Source organism: Martes martes (assembly GCF_963455335.1).
Source record: "Martes martes genome assembly, chromosome: 7".
Classification (NCBI taxonomy): domain Eukaryota; kingdom Metazoa; phylum Chordata; class Mammalia; order Carnivora; family Mustelidae; genus Martes; species Martes martes.
The window spans coordinates 117,978,900-118,000,253 of NC_137894.1; the positions used below are offsets into that span (position 1 = coordinate 117,978,900).

General features: G+C 39.8%; 2 protein-coding genes across 5 annotated transcripts in view; one reads left to right on the top strand and one right to left on the bottom strand.

Moving 5' to 3' along the window:
- EML5 (EMAP like 5) overlaps positions 1 to 7,819 on the top strand; it is a 170,979-nt gene extending 163,160 nt beyond the window's left edge. Inside the window, exons 34-42 of the mRNA XM_080807497.1 lie at positions 145 to 302; positions 1,707 to 1,821; positions 3,107 to 3,295; positions 3,469 to 3,641; positions 4,888 to 5,050; positions 5,461 to 5,564; positions 6,078 to 6,231; positions 6,695 to 6,795; positions 7,066 to 7,819. Coding sequence (XP_080663623.1) covers positions 145 to 302; positions 1,707 to 1,821; positions 3,107 to 3,295; positions 3,469 to 3,641; positions 4,888 to 5,050; positions 5,461 to 5,564; positions 6,078 to 6,231; positions 6,695 to 6,795; positions 7,066 to 7,102 — 1,194 coding nt within the window. The 3' untranslated portion in view covers positions 7,103 to 7,819. The remainder of the gene's footprint in view (positions 1 to 144; positions 303 to 1,706; positions 1,822 to 3,106; positions 3,296 to 3,468; positions 3,642 to 4,887; positions 5,051 to 5,460; positions 5,565 to 6,077; positions 6,232 to 6,694; positions 6,796 to 7,065) is intronic.
- A 2,910-nt stretch (positions 7,820 to 10,729) lies between these two features.
- Positions 10,730 to 21,354, bottom strand: part of ZC3H14 (zinc finger CCCH-type containing 14) — a 51,434-nt gene continuing 40,809 nt past the window's right edge. Inside the window, exons 10-16 of one of the 4 annotated variants that reach the window (XM_080807499.1) lie at positions 18,831 to 18,990; positions 17,828 to 18,060; positions 13,872 to 13,992; positions 12,625 to 12,761; positions 12,249 to 12,337; positions 11,429 to 11,535; positions 10,730 to 10,988 (exon numbers count right to left, since the gene is read on the bottom strand). In XM_080807499.1, coding sequence (XP_080663625.1) covers positions 10,982 to 10,988; positions 11,429 to 11,535; positions 12,249 to 12,337; positions 12,625 to 12,761; positions 13,872 to 13,992; positions 17,828 to 18,060; positions 18,831 to 18,990 — 854 coding nt within the window. In that variant the 3' untranslated portion in view covers positions 10,730 to 10,981. Of the gene's footprint in view, positions 10,989 to 11,428; positions 11,536 to 12,248; positions 12,341 to 12,624; positions 12,762 to 13,871; positions 13,993 to 17,827; positions 18,061 to 18,830; positions 18,991 to 21,354 lie in introns of all 4 variants that reach the window. The other 3 variants (XM_080807498.1, XM_080807501.1, XM_080807500.1) reach the window with 3 other exon arrangements.

Sequence of the window (21,354 nt, forward strand, 5' to 3'; positions counted from 1 at the left end):
TTCTGGCCCTTGCCCATGGCTTTCCCCCAACCCTCCGCTGGGCCATGTGGGAGGGAGGCCACACTTATGGTAGAGAATTGTGTCTGTTTCATCTCTATTTGAACTTTTGATGAGTTTATCTCCCCCTTCCCCACTCCTTTTCAGAATAACTTGACATTTACAGGTACTATCAGTGGAGATGTCTGTGTGTGGAAAGATCACATATTGTGTAGAATCGTGGCCAGAGCTCACAACGGGCCTGTGTTTGCCATGTACACCACGCTGCGGGACGGCCTTATTGTGACCGGTGGCAAGGAAAGGCCGTGAGTCCTCCTGTGCATGGCCTCACTGTGTGTCTGTGTGTTGGGCTCGGCCTGCGGTTTGCAGTTCATTATTCTAGTTTTTTCTAGAATATCTCCTCTGCATTTCCTCCTGTGCTTCACTCTTACTGCCTCTGATGTGCCTTCTTGTTGACTCTTAAGTGCTGGTCTTTAAAGTCACTTGCAATTTTTTTTCATACTATAGAGAAGCCTAGACCCCAGTAATCAGGGTGAGAATTTCTTTGAGGTAGTAGTGAGGCACACAGAGAACTGATTTTCATCATATCTGTATCCTGTGTACGTATTTGCTAGGTCAGAGGGGACCCGTGGGAGAATCTCTGCCCTCACACCTAGGATGCACTTGGGCTGCCTGCTCCCTTCTTTGTGCAGATGGACACTTGCTGTCTCAGCAGAAGATGAGAGGATGCTGGAAACAAACTGCCTTGTTTGCTTCTCCTTGAGGCAAACTTGTGACATAAAATTGTTATACAAGGCTTCAAAAATTTAAGTCTAAGGAAAGGCCTTTTTCTGAGTGCTTTGAAAACCTCCCAGAAGCCAGATACTTAGAATTGATTTTCTGCCAACATATTCATGTGAAAATGCAGTGTTTATGTGTCCAAGCAGTACATTTCCAGAAAGGATTGAGAGAAGCCATGGGTATGAAGCACAAATGCAGTAGCTTTTGTCTTTCACATGAAGGAAGACCATTATAGTACATGGGCACGGTTTTTTTTAATTTTAATTTTTTTATTTTAATAAACATATAATGTATTTTTATCCCCAGGGGTACAGGTCTGTGAATCGCCAGGTTTACACATTTCACAGCACTCATCATAGCCCATCATGGGCATGTTTTTGTCCTAAGACAAGCAGTTTATCTCACAGATAGAAAATGGAATTTTACATTCTTCAGATTCCCACGTGAAAAACCATAAATGGGCTATATTCTGTCTTTTCCATATTACTCTGATGCTGGGGTTTCCCACACGCCACACACTCTGCACACCTCTGCTCGTGGGCAGCCGCTGAGTTGGGTGGTTTCATCATGGGAGGAAAGGTGCTTACCTTTTGGCTATTAAAAATATCGTCTATAGCAGAGCATCTGTATCTTATTATCTGGCCTTACATTTTCATTATCATTTTAACATCACACATTATTTTACACATTTCCTTAATCAAGAGAACACATTATATAGGGGGTGGGATCTAAGTAAGATTATGCTTATGTCAGAAAAATGAAGTAAAATCGGTTTAAACTGAACGAAGTACTGTGTATCTTAAAATCGCTGTAAAAAGATAATATTGGGGCCTTTTTTTTCCTATTCTGCTTATAATTTAGTATTTGTTTATTTCAAAAATTATTTGGAATAGCTAATAAATGCTTATTTTGGTTTGGGTTGTTACTAGGTCAAAAGAAGGAGGAGCAGTCAAACTGTGGGATCAGGAGCTGAGGCGATGCCGCGCCTTCAGACTCGAGACCGGACAAGTCACTGACTGTGTTCGTTCTGTGTGCAGAGGCAAAGTAAGAAAGATGTTCCTTGAGCCATTACAGTGCAGCAGGAAGTAGAGGACAGTTATTTGTGGGGTTCTCTCACCCTCTGGAACTTGATGAACGATAGAAAAGATGAGTTTGCTTGTCAGACCGGGGTGGGGGGGGGCGCTCTTCTGTCTCAGTACTCTAGGCCAGCCCCTGTGTGTTCTTGAATCTGCTAGTTCAGCTGTGGTAGGCAGAAGTGGAGTTTCTTGCCAGTCAACGCATTTTGATTAGAGCAGCTTTTTTTTAAGTACTCTCCCCTGCAACGTGGGCTTAAACTCATGACCCCAACACCGAGTCACTCACTCTACCAACTAAGCCACCCAGGTGCCCCATCTGTTTGTTTTTTTTTAAACACCCATTACCATAAAAAATGTTGACAGTGCATGAACTTGCAGTGAGTCTACTTATAAGTCATAGACATGTGTTATTCTCAGTCCATGTATCCATTGGTTAAACTTACCTTTTTAAAAATTTTTATTAATATAGAATGTATTATTTGCCCCAGGGGTACAGGTCTGTGAATCGTCAGGCTTACACATTTCACAGCACTCACCATATCACATACCCTCCCCATATCACATACCCTCCCCAGTGTCCATAACCCAACCACCCTCTCCATACTCCCCCCTCCCCCCAGCAACTTTGTTTGTTTCCTGAGATTAGGAGTCTCTTATGGTTTGTCTCCCTCCTGATCCCATCTTGTTAAATTTTTTTCCTCCCTACCCCCCAAACCTCCCACCCTGTCTCTCTGACTCCTCATATCAGAAAGATCATATAATTGTCTTTATCTGATTGACTTATTTTGCTCAGCACAATACCCTCTAGTTCCATCCACATCGTTGCAAATGGCAAGATTTCATTTTTTGATGGCTGCATAGTATTCCATTGTGTATATATACCACTAAACTTACCTTTATTTATACTTCCCTCTTAACTAAAATCCAGTACTTTCTTCCTATATCCCAGTGTACTTACACCTCCTTGGAAATCTTCAGCTTAAAATAAAGGCCAAGTTCACACTGACTAGCAAAGCCAGGTGCTGGGATACTAGAGCACAGTTGTGTTCTTTCACACGGACTCTGCCAGGCAGCCCAGCCCGGTGCTCCTACGGGTGTGCCTCTAGTCAAAGGAAACCGCAGGAGATAAGGCCTGGCTTGCTCCTAGAGCAGTCACACCAGAAAGTTCTCTGAAAGGAGGTCAGTAGGGTCCTTAAGTTATTGAAAGCAACTGTTGTATTACATTAAATGTATTGGTCCCATTTGTGTTTTAGGGCAAGATCCTAGTTGGGACAAGAAACGCAGAGATCATCGAAGTTGGAGAGAAAAATGCAGCATGTAATATTTTAGTTAATGGCCATGTGGACGGACCCATATGGGGACTGGTGACACATCCTTCCCGGGATTTTTTCCTTTCTGCTGCGGAAGATGGGACAGTGAGACTCTGGGATATTGCTGATAAAGTAGGTACAGTTTTCTTTCTTAAAGTTAGAATTTCTAAGGACAGTGTAAGTCCTAAATTGCTAGCGCTTAAATAACTATTTGAGAATTATACTGAGAATTTTGAAAAGAAATTGGTTTACTTTATAAGTACTCTATTTAATGTAGTTCTCTATGACTCTTGGTTCTTATGCAGAAGATGTTAAACAAAGTGAATTTGGGACATGCTGCTCGTACCGTGTGTTACAGCCCTGAAGGGGATATGGTGGCTATTGGAATGAAAAATGGAGAATTTATTATTTTACTGGTGAGCTCTCTAAAAATATGGGGAAAGAAGAGAGACAGACGATGTGCAGTCCATGATATCAGGTTAGTCAACAAGTGGAATAGGATTTTTAGTACATACATTCTTAAATGACCCAGGTTACACTTGGAAACAGGTCCTTGGTGCCTATAGCATGTAATGACATCCTACAGTATATGCTGGAATGTGGCTGTTTGTATGCTTATTTATTGCTTGCTGCATTATCTATCCATTGGCACCAACCATGGTGCCTTATAAAGGCATGTATTTGGGGAATGTTTGATGAGTTAGTATCACACTGGATGTGTCCAGCAAGTTGATTCATCCAAGATTCGTCCACTGTACAGAAGAGAGCCATCTGTCCTTTGTAAGTTGTCAACCTGGAGAATTAAAGTCATAACTGCACATCTCAATTGAATATATAGTCGCTCAGTTAATGAGTACTCATCAGGGCACCTGGGTGGCTCGGTTGAGCGCCTGACTTCTGTTCAAGTCACGATCTCGGTCCTGGGACCAAGCCCCTTGGTGGACTCCCTGCTCAATGGGAAGTCTGTTTCTCCCTGTTCCTCTGCTGCTCCCCTCTCAAATGAATAAAATATTAAAAAAAAAAGTAATACTCCTCAAACACCTATGCCCCAGACTCTGAATTCTTGAATGTTTACATTCCAGTGTGTAAGCTTATTCTGACAATGGCTACCATTTACTGAGTACTTCTGTGTGATCAAGATTTTTGAATCCAGTTCTATTAAAAGCTTGCATTCTTTTCATCAGTAAAACCCTTTTACACATGAAACCTTCCTCAGAATTTCAATATATAAACTTCCTGCAGGCCCATTTCCCTAAAGAACCTCAACTGAATTGTCCCATACTATTTCCCATGCCCACTAGGCATATTTGTCTTTTAAGATAACTCCTAAACTTCAGGTAGTGTCACTTCATCTGTAACCTGAGGCAAATTAATCTGGTCTGTTCCCAGATGAAGGAATCCTATCTTGGTAAATTTGGTGTATTATATAACTGAAAGAGTTATGTATTTGTTAGTGGCTTTTTCAAAACTTAGATCTTTTTAAAGGAATCAGATGAAGAATCAGGAGCCACTTAAAACTGTAGTAAAATGTAAGCTTTCTGTTTCATGTAACACACATAAAATCTCAATATACACAATCAGTTGTATCTTCTGGGTTAATCTACTTGAGGCCAGATCACACACATACTTGTTTTTGAGAGGCAGAAAGCAAGTCACTGGTTTTAAATGTTTATGGGATTTAATGTGGTCTAATGTGTCTTTCACGTGTTTTATTACCTCTCCAGATTTAGTCCAGATTCCCGGTTTCTGGCAGTGGGCTCTAGTGAGAACTCAGTGGATTTTTATGACCTAACGTTGGGTCCCACCCTTACCAGAATCAGCTACTGCAGGGACATTCCCAGCTTTGTCATTCAAATGGACTTCTCTGCAGATAGCAGGTATCTCCAGGTATGGTACCAGTAACAGAAAAGCCAGTTTACACAAGCTGTTCTAATACTGTTAGTGGACGCTTTTACAACTGAGTTTTAGGGATGCCTGGCTGGCTCAGTCAGCAGAGCCTTTGACTCAAATCTCGGAGCTGTGAGTTCGAGCCCCACTTTGGCCGATAACTTTCTGAAAAACTCCTGAGTTCCAGAGCTTCTGAACTCTTGCCTTTATTTACTCTTCACTGTTTCTGCATTAATATTCCTATTCTTTCTAGTCCTCTTCTCCATTTTTTCTAACAGGCTTTTGTAGTCATGGTTAATGTTATAATGTTAGAAATATAAATCAAATAGCACACTTTGCCAGTTATCCTATAGCCTTCTGATGTGTCTCTCACATAATGGAATTCTTGTCCCATTTTAACATGATACAAGGTCTCCACTGGTTGCTATAAACGACATGTCTATGAAGTGCCTTCAGGAAAACCTGTTACGGATCAGGCCACCATGGATAGGATCACTTGGGCTACATGGACTAGGTAAGAACCAAGAAGGTCAGCCGGGAAAACTGGGAAATCCTATTGCTCAAAAGTTAGAGCCGTTCCACTAGGGAACAGTAGTTGAGTTTTATGTTTGTTACTGTATCTTGAATTCTTCCTAAGAGGATGATGACAGGTTCATGCTGGAACTTCCATTCATTGAACACAGTCCCATGCTTTATCAAAGTTAAAAGCCTTTAAAGAGGCCCTGATAATTTTCTTTAACATAGTGGGTTTAATAAGCAATAAAACCACATACTGGGTACTATTAAGCAATTGTATTACTTATCTAAAGGAATGCTATCTTGCAGTTATTAGAAATGGAACCTTATAAATTTGTTGTTTAACAGGTAACCATGAGTAGTCATCTTTTTTAATCCATCAAATTCCTAAAGCATAAGCATCTTTTAATTTTAAAGTAACATAATTAAATAGGGATTAATTACCAAAAAACCTTTTCAGCGTGGTACATCTGTTTGCTATGGTGGATTTTCTTTAATTCCTTCCCTCTAGTATTCTAGGGGATGAAGTTATGGGAATCTGGTCCAGACACACTGAGAAAGCCAATGTCAACTGTGCCTGCGTATCTCATTCAGGAATCAGCCTTGTAACAGGAGATGACTTTGGCATGGTTAAGTTATTTGACTTCCCGTGTCCTGAAAAATTTGTAAGTTTTTGTTTGGTTTTGGTTTTTTACATAGCTTTACTAGTTTAGACATCTGATCATTAGTACTTCTTCCCCCATAATGTAATACCTAAATATGTTACCGTCTTCTGATTTGGAAACATTTATGTTCCTAAAATCTTTTCAAAACTTCCTAAATCCCTAACTCTGAAGTAAAAGCTTTTAGAAATCATCTCCCCATGCCAAGGAACACCATTGTTGCAAACTATCCTAAATAAAGCTGTGATTAGCCTTTTTTATCAAACCTTTACTCAGTTACGAAGTTTCAAATGCTTTTCCTCTGAGGAAGATGTTCAGAGTGCCTGGAGACATCTGACTGCCCAAATTCGGTGCAGATCCATTAACTAACATTAGTAATGCTGGCTGTGGTCCAAACTCTCTCTCTTCACAGCCCATGATAGAGATCTAGGGTTCCAACATCCTGAGCTTTCTCGTTGTTTTTCAGGCAAAGCACAAAAGGTTCTTCGGTCATTCACCTCATGTGACAAATATTCGATTTACCAGTGGTGATCGACATGTTGTTAGTGCTGGAGGTGATGACTGCAGGTGAGTAACTTTCTCAGCCCAAGAAGAACAGACTATCTTACTAGTTATTAAGAGATCTAGTATCACTGTATCAGGTGACAGACTCTGCAAGCCAACAACATAGGAAGGTAGCATAACTGGCCAGCTCAATGGAGGCTCATACAATGGCAATATGAAATAAAAGGAGTTAATGAAAAAATCATACACATTTATGATTTGAAAGCTCCTTAAACTTCTGAAAATCTAGAAACATAATGAACTCACTGCCTTTTTTTTCTTTCCTGACTGCAGTTTATTTGTCTGGAAATGTGTACATATGCCTCACTGAAAGATATGGACACCGAGAAGACTCTATATAAATTAACAGCCTTCAGAGATCAGAATTACAGAAGAGGAAAAACAAAAAAACAAAAACAGAACCAAACCTTGCATGGGCAAGTGGTGCTAACTTAGGATTGTAACAGGGATAAATGCCCAGAGTCATCCAAACAGAAGACAGATTAGTTCAAAATATTTGCTGTATGCACTGGATAACTGTCCATAATCCATACACTGCCAGACAATTACTTTAAGAAAGGATTGAATAAAGACATTCTGGGGGAGTGTGCAAACTTGGCAGACCTGCTAGGGAGGCTTAGGGGACAGCACCTTTCAAAAAACAAAACCTTAAAAACCCAAGTTGCTTAATTTTCATCCTCTCTTTAGCAAAACTGTTTTTCTTTTTTAGGATTTATATTTTATTTTCAAGGTTCGTTATTTAATGACTTATTTTATCCTTGTGTTTACATAAGGAAAGGAAACACACCATCACCCTAAAGGATCACAGTTTTTAAACAGCAAACATTATTTTCCCTAATGAAACACACACAAGCTTTACTGGAGAAGATAATGCTACTTAAGTGTCGATGAACCTCTTTTTTTATAAATGACATTTTTTTTCCCTGGCAGTTTCACATTCAGGAACAAATCCCAAATTAATAGTATATGATAACTACATTTTCATTTTTTAGCTGTTGATCCTTTTCAGAAGTCATCTCTATAACTGAAAAATTAAAACATGATTATAGCTTCATTAATGAAAAAGTAGTATGACGAAGAGTCCTTTCCAGTGGTGTACAGGTTCAAGTTTTAGACAGCAATAGTATTTAACCAGGAGAGCATACTGAATATTTAAAGATGCAGTGTAATAGAAAACACTTGTTTAACATGTAGACTGAAGTGTTCAAGAGGTCACATTTACAAAGCTAAATAATTTAGTAGCTCTTGAAATAAAATTTTTATAGCTTTTTTTTCTACTGGAAAAGTTATTAATTAGATGTATGCCACCCCATTAGGCTGACTTCCAAAAGGAATGTATACAAGTCCACTTGTAAAACTTGTCCATTAAAGTTCCTTTTTGGTGGATTAGGGCTTCACTCTTAGATATTTACCCCTATTCACTTTAATGCTGCCAAAGATCAGTACTTGCCGTTCAGGAATTTGCTGTTTAGCCTGTCTGTAGTTTCCTAAAGATGGGAGATTATGTAGATTACTACTTAAAAATATATTTTTCTAAGTGTGAAAAAGTTTAAGATACTCTACTGGTCCTATGAATTTTTATTTTAATGTGTTAATTATCTCTATAGCATAACAGACCCCTCGTGGGTTTCTGGAAATCTCAGTCTGGTTCAACCCAACGTCAAGACTCCTGATACCTATTTTTTATGCCCAACACCTTGTAAATACTGAAAACAGAAAATGGCTGAACTGTATCACAGAAAGCCTAACCAGTGATTGAACATGGTCAGTTTTAAAGCTCTGAATAGTAGCTGTGTCTGAAGACTGATTAAGGCATTAAGAAGCTTGATACATAAGATCATACTCACATCAATGGATTCTCCTAAATTAAGCCCAATTTTAGAATATACTAATATTAAATGTCTATTCATGTATATTATAAAAAGCCGTTCAATAAATTAAAGAAAGTCCCCTGAACCACCACTCCCACTCACCCCCCCCTCCACCTTTGAGCCTGTTGCAGTTCCAAATTTTCCTTCTGAGCCAAAGCTTCCCAGCTTTTGGCTAAAGAGAAATTCCATTTCTATTACAGTACATGTAGAAACACTAATTATAACCTTAGGTAAATGATACAGGACAAAAATGCCTCTGCTGCATTTCTGTTCCTCCCAGTAGCCAGCATTAATGTCTTGTCAGTTTCACGACTAAAACTCACATTGATTTTAAGTAGTTCTCCCGCCACCCACCTTGTTTATTCCAGCCATCAGCTAAGGGAAGGTGAATAACCATGACAGATTATGAAGATTTTGAATTACTTTCGTGTGCAGTATTTTAAGCTCCTGAATTTGTCACCTGAGGCTCTGGCCCCTTCAGTCCTGTTTTTGTACAGAAATACGTGACAAGAGTGCGCCACACCTGCTAGCCACCTTGTTCCCTCCCTCGTTGCAATGCTTTTTGATGGTGGTTCATTTTAAAAATTTGTTGGATAACTTGGTCTAGAGTTAACCTTAGCTTGCCCATAAACCACAGCAGCTAAAAGGTAACACTGAACTCTTAAATGTGTTTCCAGGCAGTGTTTATTAAATGGCAAAAAATATCTGACTTTAGCATGTAACTGACTTGTAAAATGGCTGAACCAAACCACTTAGGCCCCATTTCCCATTTATGTTCTTTGTAGTGGAATTATGAATGTCATTTATAGTGATACTAGAAGTCTAAATTTCTAGAAATACAACTTAAGATGATTTACTTCTTTGTAGAAGAAATTTAAGTAGCACTGGAATGAACAAATGCCTTAAATTCAGAGGAGTCCACTTTTTAGAATGAAGCAGAATGGTCATTTCGCCCCAGCCTAACTTCGTGAGAGCTCTGTGTTCTCCTGTGCACTGTCTTTTCTCTTCCAATGTTTCAAGTTTTTTCTTAGGAATTGGCACAGCAAAGTGCAACTTACAGATGGTTTAATAACTGGTTAATTCTTTCTTCTTCCCGTGGAAAAGCAATGACCACAAAAACAACTGCTCGTTTATATGCTCTTAAACATGGACTTTTACACATGTTGATATCCCTCAGATATATAACTAACAAGTCAATGAACTTTTTTTTTTTCAGTTAATTTGGTCATGAGTATGTTTGAGTCTTTATCTCTTTTGCATTAATTCGATCTGTTCTAACCAACTTCTAGCTTATTTTTTTAAAAACTGCAGTACATCAAAAGTCCTTAAGATCAGTGATCCATTGGTTATTTAATTCTAAAGCATCTGACACTTCTTGCCTTAACTATTTCAAAAATCACACACAGAAGACTATGTATTGATTCAGTAGTCCAAAAGTTTAGTCCTGTTTTGCAGTTTACCCATCAGATTTCTGTAATTAGTCATTTAAAATATACTATTTAAATCTAATTTTTACATTTTAAAAATTTTCTGTGGAGTTCTGAAAATGTTATTTTTCAGAATGTGAGATATATGTACAGTTATAATAATCTTGTGAGTTCAAAGTCTGTTTTCTGATACCTTCTGTATATAGCATTGTAAAAAAAAATTTTGTATAATTTTGTGATAATGCAGCCCCAAAATATTTATTTAAAAAGTGTATGTTAATAGTAAATGAAAGCATTTTAAGGAACTGTTCATCTTTTTTGCATGTCATTCCGTTTTTACCCAACCCATCCTATCCCAGAAGGTAAGAACCATTCACTGAAGCAGCACTCAACCCAAGATGCCTGTATGATCATGCTTTCAAACTAAATTCACTTAAAATTAAAAAACAGGACTGAATGACTATTTTAAGCTGCCTCCACACTTTGGGCCGCCACTCTGTTTTCACAGTGGATAATCCTTGGGAAAAGGGAACAAAATCCAACTTTTTAGAATAAGGATGCTCTTCTCACTCAACAAAGAGCAACACTGTAGCCCCAGTACTGACACTATCACCACGGGGTAAATGCTGATACTTGAAATAGCAGTGTGCAAACACGCCTCAAATGTTTTAATAGAATTTAGCGTTTCCTTAAACGGTCTTTCCACAGTCAAATAACACCCAAAGTTAAAACCACTTAATAAACTTACAAACTTGAAAAATTAGACACTTCAGATAGGCAATAAACTTCATATTATGAAAGCAATATATTCCAAGTTTCAAAGGTTTGACAAGTTTTGCAGAATATTTTCACCAGTAGATGGAAATTCCAGTCTTCTGCCAAGTAGGACAGTCATTCACTGAGTAAACAAAAAATTTTAATTAACTGCTTTATGTTCATACATACCCAGCTAAGGAGTATTTTCACACAATATTTGTTCTACAGATGTACAATATGTAAATACCAGATTTTTAAAAAATTATATAAAAGCTACATAAAAGATAATGATGGCATGTATTTAAATTTATAGGCCATACTAAAGCTTTCTGAAACTCTCTTCCAATGATTTACATTACTGATGCCAAGAAAACTGACATGAGATTTGTATATACAGAAGGTAAATCTGATCTGGAGATACCTAAGTGAATAAGCAATCACTGGTAAAACGGAATTTGGAAACATTTTCCAAGGACCCTGAATAATTGAAACAGGTGAGAAAAATCAAAGTGATCATTTCCCCCAAATCTGTAGACTTACAAATCTAAGAAACCATGTATGAGAAAGACTTTTAATTTTTACCTGGTTTGAGGTCGAATCCATTTCAAGGCATGTCGTGGTGGCACAGTAATGGTGGGATGATAAAACGTGCAGTCAGGTCTTGTACACTGAGTGTTAAACCTGCAATGCTAAATACAAACAACAATCTCAACTTCTGCAAAGCTAATACCAATAAAAACAGGGCAACATGAGAGAAACATTTAATGGGGCAAGAGATACAGATATTTTAATACTAAAACTCTGACAAATGACCCCCCCTCTCAAAAGGAACCTCAGTATACAATACAAACTTCTAATCACCCCGCACACTGACCCAACATCCCTTCCGTCCATCGTACCCCGGACACCCTCACGTACGGCCAGCTGCAGCTGGGGGAAGCGACGGCCAGAGTGCCCATTCACTCTGACCAACCAAACAGGAGGAGACACGTCAATTGTCAGCACACAGAAAATCAGAGCCATCAGCAGAAGTACTACTGGACTTCATCATCTCAGTTTCTGACATGAGGTGGGGGCAAAAACCCCCCACAAAAAACCGACCCACGTGCTTAGGGGTAGAGTGGAATGGAAACTAAGTAAAGGGAAGCTTCCCTCCGAGAGCCTAGAATATTAACCTCTGTTTCAGACCTCTTATCTTAAAGGACCAGATGGGAGCTCATACAACTAAGAACCTCAACGTCTTAAAGACCATAACATTAACTCTAACAAAAACAGAGACTGAGGGGTAGGGGGCAGGGGAAGACCATGGACATATGAGATACTCAATTTGCTAGTGCTTTTTACAGGCCTCAGAATTGAAAAGTTCCCACTAAGTCGTTTCTGGGAAAATGAAAATTCTTACTTTTGGATGATAGAAGGGACATTCCATTTTCTTACAAGCAGGGAAATAACGGCACAGTTGACTACTAGAAGGTGATGCTGGTGTTGCAACTGCTGACAAAAATAAGAGGATTGATCAAATTTGGCAAAATAATCTGTAATGTAATCTACTGATGTTTTTATGAAAACCATTTTAAAAATATGAGAAGATTTATATATTCATTAGATAAACTACTTCAGAATGATACCAAATATTTGCTCTTTAAAGACTGGTTAGGTTAACGGATTCTGGCATGATAATTTATAAAACTCTTACCTTCTTTTTTCTTTAAAACAGTTTATAATCACAAAATATTTTCCATTTTTTACCTACTATAGTAGTGCACAATGTCACTAACCTGGTTTTGAAGGCAGTACTGGAATTCTTCTACTCATATGAGTGAAGGGACAATCTGGCTTAGTACATTTTGCATCATATTTACAATTTGGATGAACAAACAAACATTTTTCAGCAAATTTACAATTGGGGAAGGCTCTATAAAACAAAAACATTTTTCACATTTATTCTTCTCAGTGCATGATTATTTTTTTTTGTGTAGAGGCTCCTTACACTCTATCACTACTTGTTTTGAGAAACAGAACAGAAAAGAGGGAAACTCAATTTTTTTCTTAAACTAAGCTTTATGTCCAACTTGGGGCTTGAAATCACAACCCAAAAATCAAGAATTGCATGCTCTACCGACTGAACCAGACAGATGCCCCGGGAAGCTCAATTTTTAAATGAGGCCAGGTTTGGGGTGCCTGGGTAGCTCAGTCAGTTAAGCTTCTGCCTTTGGCTCAGTTCATGATCCCAGGGTCCTAGGATCGACCCCTGCATCAGGCTCCCTGCTCAGCGGGGAGTCTGCTTCTCCCTCTCCCTCTGCCCTTTCTCAAATGAATAAATAAAAAATTAAAAAAAAAAAATGAGGCCAGATTTCAAAAAAGGACACAATAATCTATTCCGAAGTCTAAGGCAATAACAGATTTTCAACTCAAGCCATGACCCTGAAAGACAAAAGGGTTTTTTGTGTTAAGAATCATACCATTTCCTGTTAGATCTGTTTGCAATACTTTATGAAGTGAACTCAATCTACTGAGCATAATATACGTGCAACGCACTGCTCCAAAAAGACTCATTCTGTGGTCTCCCTCCATGTACATCCATATTATTCTCACACCCAAACTTCCTTAAAGGAGTCAAAACATGGAGTTTTGTTTTGTTTTTTATCTAAAAGCCACTCTAAAAGCCACTCTCAGAGGTCATGCCATCAAGTCCAAAATGTTCTGTCATTACCTGTAACTAATTTTGTCCCCAGTGCCTTAGAAACTGTGGATATAGAAATGAACCCAATGCATTCAAACCAGCGCAGTTATAGAACTATCTCCTTAAAGGTACAGAAGCCTTCTCTCATCTCCCTGCTCCCCTAAACACACACACATATATTACACATGGATGCTATTCTGGGAGGGCAATGTGAAGTGTCACTGCATTTAGTTATACGAATCAACCTTGTCCACAGAAAAGAAAAACAAACAGAATAAGATCTAAGATCTAAGATCCAGAAATTAACCCAAAGATCAGAATCAGCTTGCTGCAGCTACTCACTTGCACGGTGAAACAGGATGATGGTAAGCACACTCATCCCCATTTTTACAGGCAGGCCAGTACTTGCAACGCTCCAGAAGTTTTTCTGGTTTCTGGACCACACTCAGTTCACTCATCTCAGCTAAAAAGGGGAAAAAAATTAAAAGTATCTCATTAATTATGATCAATTCAGTACATGGCACCTTTAATACATTTCCCTCAAAACCCAGTATTAAAATCTTATGTTCTTCTATGTCACAATCATACAAAATAGTTCAATATTCTAGTTAACGGAGGTAAGAGCCTGCTAGAAAAGGTCACCAGGAAGGGGACTGCAGTTCTCACTGTGAAAAGTAAACCAGATAGAGATGCTGCAACTACAGCCAGAGTTCTCACCCTAAACTCCAATGCTCAATATTATTTCAGGGATGAATTAAAATATGAGAGAGAGAGAAAGTGAGAGAAAGGAAAGAATGTCCAAGTAGGGAACCAATAAAATGAAATGAAAACTGCAAACACAAGGTGAAAAACAATGTGAAGCAGGGCGCCTGGAATCAAGCCTAGCAGGGAGTTGGCTTGAGGATTATTTTTCCCTCTCCATCTGCCTCTCCCCCTCCTCATACTCTCTCAAATAAATCAAACTTAAAAAAAAAAAACAACAACAAAGAATGTGAACAAATACGTTCAGACATTTTAAGCGATACATACACAAAAGTGTTCACACTCACTGAGGTATACACAGTTTGTTGTTAAGTCCAGGTGGTAAACTCACATCAATATGAGGAAAAGTTTTTTGCTTACAGTGGGTCACAATGGTCCATTACCTACAGGGACCCACTAGATCACCCATCAGTGAGCCTGGCTGGGTGTGAGATGATTGGTGACCAACAGCCTTGGTGAGGGGGAAATAAAGGCGGGTAAAAGCAACCAGGAGAGCAAGTGTATGCATCATCCATAGGGCTCACTGTCTGCTACTCCCTCGCGAGAGCATGTCCAATGACAATGTCAATTACTAGGGTGTGGCAAAGTGAGCCCCATGTTGCCAGATTGTTTCCTGATTCAGAGAAAGCCCAAAACATTTTCATATGACATACAAAGTTTAAATCTGGGCAACTAATGCCCATTTAAAATGTAAAAAAGCCAAATAAATTCACACCCAAAGGCGGTAATGACCTGCCAAGTTCTGGACCAAGACATCCTAGCTTAAAAAGAAAAAAATAGAAAGAAAAAGAAAAGAAACAAGCATCCTGGGTGTTACAAATTAGGATTCACATTCCTAATTATAAAAGCAAATATCACTTCAACCACATTGTTCTAGTCCTCTTGCCTGAGATCAGGCAGTTCAAATTTGGCTCTGTAACTTAGCTGAGCTAGAGACTCTGGACAAGTCTCACCTAGTACTCAACTTCAGTTTTCTTATCCAAGCAAAAAGAAAATGGTGTCTTCCTTAGAGTTTTATGATTGAATGGAAACAAAAATACAAAGTAGGCAACCAATCAAAATGTAACAGGGCAGCAGCTGGTATTCTGAGAACTTACTGATCTAGTGACCCAACCTCAGTCTTCATCACAGGAGAACAAGGCACACAAATGCAGTCCTGGAGCCCAGACAGGAGGACCATCAAAGGGCTACTATAAAACTATGCCAGGGGTGCCTGGGTGGCTCAGTCAGTTAAGTGTCTGCCTTTGGCTCATGTCATGATCCCAGAGTCCGGGGATCGAGCCCTGCATCACGCTTCCTGCTTAGTAGGGAGTCTGCTTCTGCCTCTGCCCCTCCCCTCTGCTCATGCTCTCTCTCTCAAATAAATAAAATCTTGAAAATAAAAAAAAAAAGAACACAACTATGTCTAATATATAGTTTTCCGTGCTACTTTTAAAATAGTAAATAGCTCCAGGATATAAAGGTATCCTTAGTCTCCAATAAAATTCTTGCATGCAGTTTTCTCCAGTTTTAAGTCTTTCTGATATCCTGCCTGCAGGAAATGTGTCTTACCCTCCTCCTAAAGAACATACTTTAGACTATGATATATACATGGAAACCAAGCCAAATGAAAGAAATTAACAGAATACCCATGAGCAGATTGGCTGGAAAATGAAGTAGTTAGATACTCACGGGCAGTATTAAAGAAGTTAAATACTTCATAAGGAAACATTATCTTCCTACTGGAAATGTTAGGTCATATATACAGAGGTCTTGATTCTGGTTTTCCCCAACATTATAACCTCATAAGCCATTAAAACTTTTCCTGTTTAAGTTTTAAGATGAGGCAAATTCACTTTTTATTCCAAGCTATAAACCTGCACTGCCATTCAGTGGGTGGGGGGGGTGGGGAGGGACTGTTGATAGCATCCTGAAACACTGGACAAAAAAATCAGCAAAAGCAATTACCAAGTTTCAAATTCCCTGCTTGGAGGGGAAGAGCAAGAAAGACCAGAGCCTCTCTGTGACTGTTATTCAGTCTCTTGGGCCTCACTTACGTTCTAACCACTACAAAGCTTCATTTTTGAGCAGCAGCTAAACGCTGAGAGTCCCAGATCAAAGCACTGGCACAGGAGGCTCCCCGCTCATCCGCCTGGCCTCCAGAAGGGCCAAGGCACTTGTGAAACCAAGACAAGAAGTCTAATGTGTTATTTACTGGGGGCACTGCAAGGACATATACACCAATAAAGCCTAACATGGACATCTACATTTAAACCAAGTAAGACCCTAACTTCTTCTCTCATGTGAGACAAAATATACAGGGTCAGAAATCTGTACTGCATAACTATGGTAATTCTTAACCACCTCGGTTACCATTTAAAATTTTTTCTTCCTTTTTATAGGGTCAGACTTTCAATTCCCTCCACCAACCAAAACTAGGACATTAGGGGTGCCTGGGTGGCTCAGTGGGTTAAGCCTCTGCCTTCAGCTCAGGTCATGATCACGGGGTCCTGGGATTGAGCCCTGCATCAGGCTCTCTGCTCAGCAGGGAGCCTGCTTCCCCCCCACCCGCCTGCCTCTCTGCCTACTTGTGATCTGTCAAATAAATAAATAAAATCTTAAGAACAAAACAACAACAACAAAACTAGGACATTACACTATTAACTCAGCCTAAAAAGTATTCAGCTCAACAGCAGTATCTCTTCACTCACTCATGATCTCCCTCTAAAGGCTGTTATACTTTTAGGAACTGAAAAAGGTACTGACTGCATCTTCATGTCTCTGCCAAGACTGACTTGGAAAAATACCAAAACCCATTATTGTTTTTTCTTTTGATACTATTCTTTTTTAAGTTTTAGTAATTGTCTCCCCTCTCAATGAAGGTGTTTTTCAACATTTTACAAGGTACAAGGAACATGACTACCATTCTCTTGTGACAAATGAAAAGGTCCAGCAGTATGTGCACCTGACAGTAGGTCTGGGGAGAGAACAGCCAGTGATAATGATCCATCTGCCTAAAAGCAGGCTGTTATCTGAGGAGTTCATCTCGTTCCTACTAAATACTATTAATTAATTTAAACATAAGGCTTTGCTAAACTTCCAAGCAGTATCTTGATAGATTAGGTGAGAAACTCCTTTTAAGGGAATTTCAAAGAGGTATAAACAGGATCAAAATGCAAATTCATTTTTCTGCCAAGTTAATTATAAGAGACTATTACTGTTACAACAAAAGGAAAGTAACAAGTGTAGTTTCTAAAGGGAAAAAGGAAGCAAGGTATGAAGAACGATGGCTCAGCCTTTCATAAGTATGGTTCCGAAGTACTTTGGCTCTCAGGGCCGAAGCCGACCGTAGCATGGGAGCCAGGAGCCCATACAGAACACATGCACGACAGTCTCACATAAACTCATTTTGTCTGAGAGAAGAAAAAAGGCCGCTACTGAATTATGAGTAAGAGCAAGGCCTCTACCCAGGAATCATCCCAGGTAGAGAGACCGGGCCCAGATTCCCTGCACAATGACAGCACCCTGGAAAGGGAAAATCTGAGCTCTCAACACACCATTTGGAAAGCTACCATCTGGGTCATCGAGCTGCCTGCTCGTCAAGTGCAAGTGCTGTGGGTGGAGGAGACCTCTGAGTCCCTTGTTTGAGGCTGCAGTTTGGTTTACAGGTTTCACTCCTTCAAAGCACATGTCCTCCTCTTGATCTGACATGTATCCTGGGGGGCTGGGGACACCATCCAGCGTCACTATAAACTTGGGACTTGCAGGTTTATCTGGTTGTACAAGATCTCTGCCAGACAGATAGAAAATACCATAGAATTAGGGAAACAAACACAAAACGCTGAGCCTCCTACAGTGCTCTTCAGCAGAACTATCGCTCCCTTACTTGGTGGTAGTCTCTTCAGTAGGAAAAATCCAAACACACAAACTCGGTAGGCCTTCCAGGTATGGCCTGCTTGGCTCCCGCCAACACACCATGGCAACGGCCAGTTGCTGTGGCGGCATCGCCAGCGACCCTCCAGGCTGCACTAAGGACAATCTCCCCTCCACCCTGAACATCATCGTCCACTGGATCTCCATAGGGTCACATGGAAATAACTGGAAAATTAGCATCTACGCTCAGATCACATGGCCAGCAGTTCTGTATTTACACTGATTTTATTATCGGTACATCTGTTCCTTCATAGAATATTTAGTCCATTTTCTAAGGGAGGAATCACCCCAACCCAATCTGCTAATTCTCTGTGCAGAGATTTTCTGATCTGATCACGTGACTTTTAAATCTCATTTCCTGAATGTGCTTAAAGGAAAGAATCTTATTTACAGAGCTAAATCATACATGGACTTCTTTGCAAGTTAACGGATTTCTGAACAAGAAAGAGGAACTGGAATTTCTGAAAACTGAATTGGCTTACTATTTATTCATGGCCTAACGACTGACCCAATAAAAGCACTCTATACTGGGGGCAAGGATGGGGAGGAGGGAAGCTGGGAACGAATGGTTAACCTGCACTATCTAATCAACACAAAAAAGCTACACAAGAAAAAGAAACCGTCTACCGTGTCTGCATAAGGTGTCCTGAAAGTACCCGAAGGGTATCTGCAGTCTTCATCCCCGACTCTTGGTTTGGTGCCACTACTATTTCCTCAGACAGCTTTGGCTTCTTCAGAATAAATGATCTTGTGTCTGCATGGACCATGGATTCCATGTCATAGTAATCTGAGCCAAAAAAATTGGCCATAAATGTTTACTTCTGAATATACCTTGCATTCCCAACATCACACACGTGAGAAGAACGTCAACCTTTTATATATTTTGTAATATTTTCAAAGGAAAATCGCAACAGTTCTACCCAGGAATAGCGCTGCAATTCTGTGCCAAACACCTTTTCAAGAAGTATTCCTTTCCTCATAACAGCCCATTACATAAGCCTTCTAATCAATACTTCCTGCCTACAGTACAGAACGGTTTTTATGTGAGACATCTAATGGGATATGAACAATATAAACTTACTCTAAGTACAACAGTATCTTCTAAAATTATAAACAAAACCCATCATATTCCCTCAAACCATGATACCAAGGCTGCTTAAAAATGTTTCTAAAAATTTTCTTTTGTTCATTTTGCACAGTACCACTGAGAGAGAACACGTTCTGATGAAAACAATTCATCAGGCATAATTTCTGCCTGGTTGTACCAAGAAGACTGTATTGGAAAGGAATTAAGATGAATGGGCATTTAAAAAAAAATACAGCAAAGCAAACAATGACCTTCAGGGCAAATAACCACAGTTCATGCCATCTATAATATGCTTCTTAACCCTGTTTCATAAAATATGCCAAGAGCCCAGACTGGAGACGGCTGACCTATCGATATGCCATCAATTGACAAGTTAATGAGTTGCACTTCTCTTAAGGTTAAATAGGCAAATAAGAGACGAAAATCCACAGGATGTCCATTCATGTTCATTCAACTGAACAAATCCAAAACCTGAGAACTGAACACTGAGCTGGGTACAAAGAAGAAAAAAGTAGAAAGGTAGATATGCAAACAATTTCAAAACAGCACACCCTAACAGCTAATCCTAAAGGAGTAAGTACAAGGTTTTGGCAAGAATACAGGAAACCACTCCAGCTGAGGAATCAAGACAAAGGCTACAGACGATGGACATTTGAAGATGTTAAAGGAAATGAGCAGGAATAACCAGAGCGGGGAGCGAAGAGCCAGACAATAAACAGAGCATTGCAGGCAAAGAAAACCGCATGGAAAAAGGCAAAGGCTTTCATGAGACACAAGGAATCTAAGACCTGCTGAAAAATGTGGTGTGGCTGTGGGCTGTGGGTGGGGTGGGGTGAGTGGCAGGGAAGGCTGAGGCATAAAGGATCTTGTATGTGTCAATGGCTTTGGATTCTGATCTACAAGTGTTTAAGAATCATGAGAGCTTTCTAAGGAGGGAAACGATACGATCAAACTGGTTTTTAGAAGAACAAGTAGAATTAAGAATGGACTGTAGTCTGAGAACTCAAATACCAGGCAGTTGCCCAGGAGAGATAGTGAGGCTCCAAATTAAGATTCTCAACTCTGTCCTCTTGGAACCCACACACAACAGAGAGAAGACACACTGCACACACCTCAGCAGCACTGGCACCTCACAGCAGCTGCATGTCCAAGTCCCATCCTAGGAACGAGGCTGAGCTGCCGTCCCCTGTGAGGGCTGGAGAGCATAAAGACACAGATGGAGGAGAGTGGTAGAAGAAAAAGTGGACGCAGGAAACAGAGGACAGAAGAAAGAGCAGATTTAAAAGGGGGCAGGATAAATTTCAATTTTAGATTTATTTAGTCTGAAGTCTTTGTGGGGCTCTCAGATGTTTAGAAGTTGAAACAAGAGGAGAGAGAAATAAGAGAAGCACTGAAGGTAAAAGAAGTGTTGCATCAAAGCACATATATAGCGCTGCCACGTCTCACAAGGAGCCTGAAAAGGATACTTCCCTCCTCTGACCAACATGCAACTCGCTGTTCTTCAGTGACTCACAGAGGGCTCCCAGCTAGCAAAGGTAGACTCGACAATTTAGTCCAAGGCTGCTGCCCTCCTTCTTACCACCCAGCCCTTTGAGGCAAAGCAGTTCTACCAGTTTGTATCTTGGGAGAATATAAAAGAGATGAAAATAATGCTAAGGGTAGGACACATGATAAAATGATCATTTTAAGCGTTAACAGAGGAGGAGAGGAAGTGATACAGGAGAATGACATGGAATTATAGAAGAGAGATCATGAAGTCCTGGAAGCCAAACAAAGACTTAAGAAAACATGGGAACGACGTGTCAAGAAAACATGGGAACGACGTGTCATATGCTATAGAGTTTAGCAAAGTGGGCACTGAAAACAGCTTTTCATTCCACATAAGCCACTAGTCACCTCTGCAAGATTTACGTTATCACCTGGGTCAAAGAGAAGCAGACAGATGTGAGAGTGACATCTTCCGGGTACAGACCACAGGCTGAACCCATGCATTTGGTTTCCTCCTAAAACCCCACTAAAATGTCAACAAAGGGTTAATTTATTGAAAGATAAACTCACAAAAAA